This window comes from Rana temporaria, chromosome 1, assembly GCF_905171775.1.
Source record: "Rana temporaria chromosome 1, aRanTem1.1, whole genome shotgun sequence".
In the NCBI taxonomy this organism is placed as follows: domain Eukaryota; kingdom Metazoa; phylum Chordata; class Amphibia; order Anura; family Ranidae; genus Rana; species Rana temporaria.
Genome location: NC_053489.1, coordinates 415,148,940 through 415,154,939, shown reverse-complemented (window position 1 = coordinate 415,154,939; position 6,000 = coordinate 415,148,940). Strand labels below are relative to the sequence as shown.

Below are 6,000 nucleotides of genomic sequence, written 5' to 3'. Positions count from 1 at the left end.
TATACTACATGTGAATAAGCACTGAGTAATGTAATACACCAGTAATGTAGTACACCATTTTTGAAAATCTGACTGAAATTTTGACCTGTTTAAATAAAAAATAAAAAAAGCAAACAACAACAAAAAAAAATTCCCCCGGGACTTTATATAGGCAAGGGTCACACCAGACAAAAAGTATAAGAGAACACATTGGTAACCATACAATACAAAACTGATGTTGGAGGTGTGTTGTTTGTTTGTGGTTTGGTGTCCTACTACTCAAACCATCAGCTGGAAGATCACAACATGTTTTGGAATATATCAAATTCCTTCTTCAGGGTGTGAGAATAAGAGACGTATACATAACAATGAATGAGTTGACAAAATCACGTAGGATGTTGTTAAAGTATAACTAAAGGCAAAACTTTTATATAATATTTTTTTGTTTTAGTTTTGGACAAAGTGCAGAAGGATTGGAACACCTGTCAGTTTTTTATTGCAGTCTGTGCCCCCGTTAGGGAGACTCTCCCTCTCTATTTGTCATGTTTACCATTGATTGAACGTGAAAGTAAAAAAAATCCCAAATTTTTGGTTTATCCCCAGAAAGGTAATGGAGGGGAATGTTTAACAATGGGGACACTAGTTCTGGTGACCTGGGAGGCCCCTTTACTTTGCACAGTTTTTCATTGACTTTCTGTTTGGCTATGGGACGGGGAAGTAAAGGGAAACCTCTGCAATGGGAAATAGACTATGAACAAAAAAAATTTGATGGGTTATTGTGTGTGTGTGTGTGTGTGTGTGTGTGTGTGTGTGTGTGTGTGTGTGTGTGTAATATGTGTATGTGTAGCCGCCCTCTTATTAACATGACACATCTTATTTGATGAACACTAAGCCTAACTGCGTAATCTCAAGGAACTACTACTAATGCAGAGTGTTGTGGTAGTTCATCAATTATTTTTTTGTCGGAATGTATCTGCTTGCCTATATGGGATGTGCAGTCGCACAGATATACACTGACAGATCTGCAGGAGACCTGAATAGCACCAGCAATCTGCTGATCAGTGGTGCAATGCTTTACGGGCTCCAAAAAAATGCAAATTTTTATTTATTGTTCTCTTAAAAAGTGAACTTCTCTAAAGCCCAACCCCCATACCCTGAAAGCTCCTAACACGCTAAGAGCCGGTGTATTGTCACATTCTGCTGCCTATCGTAGAATGCTGCGGAAGTCAGGTGGAGGCCAACTGCGCATGCGCGATGCGTTTCAAACGCAAGTGCGATGCGTTCCAATGGATTCACGACAGTACACACCAGTGAAACCTTGGTCGGCATCCAGGCTCTTTTCTTAACATCCCCGTGAATTAGAGGATGTTAAAAAAAGAGCCAGGGGGCCGAGCGAGCCGTCTGAGCGAAGTGAGGCCGACTGGCCACTTTCCTCTAATTCCACGTTGCCCTGAATGCCGGGTTCGCTGGTGTGTACTGTCTTAAATCCATTGGAACGCATCGCACTTGCATTTGGAACGCATCGCGCATGCGCAGTTGGCCGCCACGTGACTTCCGCAGCATTCTACGATAGGCAGCAGAATGTGACACTACACCGGTTCACACTGGGGCGGCACGACTTCGGGGGCGACTCTGCAAGGTGTCCTGAAGACGACTTCAGAGGCGACTTGCAAAATTACTTCTGTATAGAAGTCAATGCAAGTCGCCCCCGAAGTCGTACAAGAATCTTTTTCTAAGTCTGAGCGACTTGCGTCACTCCAATTAGAACGGTTCTATTGAATAGAATGGGACGCGACTTGTCAGGCGGCTGAGTCGCCCCAGTGTGAACCGGCTCTTATTAAAATTGTATTATTATATTCTATTTTATTTTTTATTTTGCTCTGGAGTTTGGGTTTTAATGTGGATTGTAGCAATACCCCATAGTCCTTATATTCTGCATTCTGGTAAAGACCAGATGCACTGAACCTGACTGTTTGTCAACATGCAAAACATTGGGATTTGCAAAGACCTTAAAGGTACATAGGCTTCAGTGCATTTTTTTCCTTTTTTGCCATAGCCAAAATCCTATTGATGTAAATATCCTTCGAAGGTTAAATTAACTTTTCATAGATTTAGAACATTTAGAGTACGTAATTGGTGTCAATTTAATCTGCAAGAAAACTGCATATGAAACGAGGTTTGTATCTTATCTTGTTTTCTATGTATTCACTTGCCTACTCATATACTTCCTATACATTTAGCTTGTAGTACTTTAGTTAATTTAGTTGCATTGCTTGGTGTTTCTCCAGCTATTTCTGGATGTCCTGGAAATTGTCAAACCGCTGGAACTAATCAGCAAAGAAGAATTCCTTCCAAGGTACCATTTTGTTTTTCATTTATCTTCTGGATTGTACAAGCTTGTTTACATGGGCATTACTGGCTTTTACATTTTGAATGGGTTGGTAGTGCACTTTAGTGGGGGGGGAGAATGAACCTTTTTTTCTAATGCAGTATACCACAATTCATGGCATTTGCATTGTCATGTGCTACAATATGGGTGTGTTGCACATTATTGTAATGGTTTTGGGTACCATTTAAAATTGAAAAAAATTTGAATGACAAAATTCTGTTTCAGAAGTTGATGGCACTTGATGAGGCTAGGTTAATAATAAAAACCATATGGATAACTTATGTATAGCTATAACAGTATGCATATAAACGGTGGTAGACCGCAGCACAACCATTACACAAATTCTATTTGTAAGGCTGTATCTGGGAAAGCACAAACATTTTAGTTTTACCAGACTGCCACTTGTTTAATCTGGGCTGAAAGAAAAATCCGGCATTGTGAATATTGAATGGAACATAGAATTTTTTTTTGCCTAGGGCAGAAATATTCCAAGTAAATACCCTTTTGAAATTCATTTAGATGCCCTCCTGGCCTCATGTTGCCCTAATTGCAAGTTATTTCGCTACCTGCAAATTAAAAATTTTATGCAGTCACAAATCTTTTTGATAATTGCTGTGACATCCATGATGCCTTTTGAAACGATCCACAACTCCCCAGGCTATACTCTTAATTTCTTACTGCTTCCAAATCCCCCCCATCACACATGTATGCAGAAATGGGAATCGAACCTCTGCATTTCCCTTGAACCACGATAATGGCCACACATACATGAAACTACAAACATTTGCTCCAAGAACATACTCGCTCTCAAAACTAATTATAAATGACTTTACTACTGGTACCTAATTCTGACTCGAGTTGCAAGTTATACTCTGTGTCATGCTGGAACCTACTTCTGGGACTACTCAGAGTTGGGCACTTGTGCCCACATATGGTGGACCTGTCCAATTGTTCATGCTTTGAGGAACCAGATCCATGATATGGTTCTCTCTGTACTCCTAGAGGCTGACGAAAACCTCATTCCTGGATAGAGTGAAATCTAAAATACACTGGATGCTCACGAACAATGCATTGACTGCCAATCTTACCAACACCATGCCTACTTTTCCACAAAACATGGGACCCATAGATGGGGAAATTCATGCCCTCAGACTTTGATATCCACCTTCTAGACCTGTGAGCAACTAATTCAATCCCCCTGAAGTTTATGGGCCATCATCTAATATTGTGTGATGCTCCTCCTCTACCCTATGACGCTCTCCTGCTCTGCTCTCTTTTTTAATATTTCCACCTCCTTTTCTTACTCTTTTTACTCTGTTCTTTTCTCAAATACTGGTCAAATTGTGTCTATTATCTTGTCTACCTCTTTTCTACTTTTTGACTTGCCTGCCTGGCCTGCATGCTTTGCTAACCCATTATGCAGCTTGCTCTGGACTGTAGTGTGCTACTATTTAAAACAAATCAAAAATTGTTGAACAGAAATGCATTTTGTTGATAATGTAACAATAATATATATATGTTGTTTATGTAGGGGTGATCGATATGATGCTCTCAGAGCTTGCATTGGAGACACATTTTGTAAAAAGATTCACAACTTAAATGTTTTCATGGTACGTGTATATTATATTTTATTTTTGTAAATTTGGTGCTGTTAAATTCATACTGTGTGTGTGTGTGTGTATTTAAAATATATATATATATATATATTTTAAATGACTCAACCTAAATCTTGAGTTCATGTACAGAGAAATAACCCCATGGCCTTATGGCTAAAAGGGATAATACAAATGTTGATTAGACCAAGAGCCTATTATATTGCATTATGATCTATGTTCTTAAAAAAAAAAAAAAAAAAGACAGGCATTAACATCAAAGGGCCAGTTCTTCTCACGTTCTGTAATTTCTTTACAAAAAGTTGATTTATGGCATCAATATACATATTTTACTACATGTGATACTGTGCCTCCTATTAAAAGTGATATTCTGTGCTGGCCATATATCAATCTTTATATTGTTGCACTGTTTGTACATGTTCTGTTTTTTTTTTTTTTTTGTGTGTGTTTTTTTTAAAGAGTAGCATATTAAAACCATGTACCAAATAAAGGTTCAATGTCTTTAAAAAATATATGAAAATTATTTAAGTAAAAAAAAAAAATCAAAGAATTCTTGTCAGGTTAACCAATGCTTATGTAAACTCTAAAATATGGTGTGGGTATCTAGGCTACATTGGTATGTAAATTGAATCTAGTTAACAGCTATTGCTGCCCTTAAAAAATGGGGTCGGTTTCAAGAAGGATTTTGCATCTAATGGGACTACTAAATAGTTTTTTGGGCTTCTTTTTGTTTACAGGTCGGATGCGGTGCTATTGGTTGTGAAATGCTGAAAAATTTTGCACTTCTTGGGGTTGGCTGTGGCTCAGAGAGAGGATTGGTAAGCATTTGACCCCATAGAGGGTATCCTTGTTTTGATTTTTCGTATAAATGGGGCCATTGCACAATTTTATATGTGTCCTTTTTAAAAGGAAATTTCTACTAAAACCAAAAATCTTTTATATAACTTTTGTTTCCTCTGTGTAGCTTCGGAAAGACCCTTTTCCAAAACTATTTTAGGGATTCTTCATCTTGTTGTCTCATTGACCCAGAGTCCACTGATGGAGATTAGTGACAATAAGCACCTTTTTTATATTTGGAGTACTTCTTTACTTTGGAGCATATTGGGGTTTACATACTAACGGCAAATGCTGTTGACTCTGCAAGGGAATTGGCCCCAGAAATAAGTGAATGAGGGCAAGCTCTGCTGACCTCTATCCTCCAATCATGTGCAAGCAAAAATGCATATTTATTTTTTTCCCCTGCACATGATTAAGTATGCTTTACAACCTAAAATATTCTGTTCCCTTAAAGCACATTAAACCACCCAGTGCTTGTGCTGTGTAACCTGCCCCTCTCTAAACTGTAATAAACCTGGCTGATCCTGCCACTTCTTGTGTCCCCCCCCCCCCTCTATGCTGACCACGATAATCAGGGCTGCTGAGCCTTGACCACCGTTGTCAGTGTACTTCCTTTTGTCATCTGCAGCTCTCCTCTGCTCTCCCCCTTTCCCCCTCCCTCCATGTCGGCTCTGTGTCTGTCTCCGCCCCCCACTCGCCGCTATTAGTAAAAATAAAAAATTATAAATGGTCACTGGCAGCCCCTCTATTGTAGATACATACCACACTGTATAATTCTTTTAAAAAAAAAAAAAAAGAAAATTGGTAAATATCTTTTTAGAGCGATCTTGAGGCCAGTCACGGGACTCTTGGCTGGTTTTCAGGGCCACTGTAGGAGGGGCTGAGCAGCCATGTGACCTCCCCAGCTGATGTCAGAGGGAGATCTTGGCCCCTCCAGAATTAGCCATGTATCGGAGGTGTTCAGCGACCACGAGTCACGTGACCGGCCTGAAGATCGCTCGCAAAATGTATTTGCATGCTTCGTTTTTTTTAAAAGACTTATACTGTGTGGTTTGGCCTAACTATATTAGAGGGGCTGACAGTAATTTACATATAGGTTAACAAACACTTTAAACTTCACCACATTCACTAAACTATGGGTAAAATTCCCTTGCAGAGTGCAACTTCACTTGCAAGGTGAAC

The 6,000-nt window shown here is 39.3% G+C and overlaps 1 protein-coding gene across 2 annotated transcripts in view; it reads left to right on the top strand.

Annotated features, from left to right (window-relative positions):
* UBA6 (ubiquitin like modifier activating enzyme 6) overlaps positions 1 to 6,000 on the top strand; it is an 88,806-nt gene that overhangs the window by 39,073 nt on the left and 43,733 nt on the right. For both annotated transcript variants that reach the window (XM_040324754.1, XM_040324745.1), the window contains exons 15-17: positions 2,268 to 2,335; positions 3,900 to 3,978; positions 4,719 to 4,799. In XM_040324754.1, the coding sequence (XP_040180688.1) occupies positions 2,268 to 2,335; positions 3,900 to 3,978; positions 4,719 to 4,799 (228 nt within the window). The remainder of the gene's footprint in view (positions 1 to 2,267; positions 2,336 to 3,899; positions 3,979 to 4,718; positions 4,800 to 6,000) is intronic.